The sequence below is a fragment of the Octopus bimaculoides genome, chromosome 24 (genome assembly GCF_001194135.2).
Source record: "Octopus bimaculoides isolate UCB-OBI-ISO-001 chromosome 24, ASM119413v2, whole genome shotgun sequence".
Taxonomy (NCBI): Eukaryota; Metazoa; Mollusca; class Cephalopoda; order Octopoda; family Octopodidae; genus Octopus; species Octopus bimaculoides.
The window spans coordinates 3,901,004-3,901,644 of record NC_069004.1 but is presented as its reverse complement, the minus strand read 5'-3'; the positions used below and the strand labels follow the sequence as shown (position 1 = coordinate 3,901,644).

At 30.4% G+C, this 641-nt stretch overlaps 1 protein-coding gene across 1 annotated transcript in view; it reads left to right on the top strand.

The window, feature by feature from the left end:
• LOC106879810 (solute carrier organic anion transporter family member 4A1) overlaps positions 1–641 on the top strand; it is a 60,782-nt gene that overhangs the window by 46,336 nt on the left and 13,805 nt on the right. The window contains exon 5 of the mRNA XM_052976503.1: positions 198–325. Coding sequence (XP_052832463.1) covers positions 198–325 — 128 coding nt within the window. The remainder of the gene's footprint in view (positions 1–197; positions 326–641) is intronic.

Genomic DNA, 641 nt, shown 5'->3' with positions numbered 1-641 from the left:
TATATATATATATATATATACATATATATATACACATACATATATACATATATATATATACACACACACACACACGTATATACATACAAATATACATACACACATATATACCAATTCATATATATGTGAGCGTTCTGCGTTTGTTTCCTTAATCTATCTTAATTTAATATATGGATTTATTTCAAATTCTAATCCAGGATTAACACGGATCCAAAGAATCCTCGCTGGGTAGGTGCCTGGTGGGTTGGCTATTTAGGTGGCGGCCTTATTGCCATAATAATGGGCCCCTTCTTGCTATTCTACCCAAAGAAACTACCCGGTAAGCGTATATCATTTGAATTTTTTTTTTTTATATAATTATTTTTTGTTTTATTTTTATGCATTTAAAAAAATATTTTTGTTTTGTTTTTCATCTTTATTTTTCATTTTTTTATTTTTAGTTTTTTTTCGAAAAAAATAAAATTAAAATTAAAATAGAAATTTCTTCTAGTAGTAGTAGTAGTAGTAGTAGTAGTAGTAGTAGTAGTAGTGGCGGTGGTGATGATGATGATGATGATGATGATGACAGTGATGGTGGGCGGGGTGGCTTGCTTTTGCTCCTCATCATGGTGATGGTGGTAGTCATGGTGGTTACAATAGTG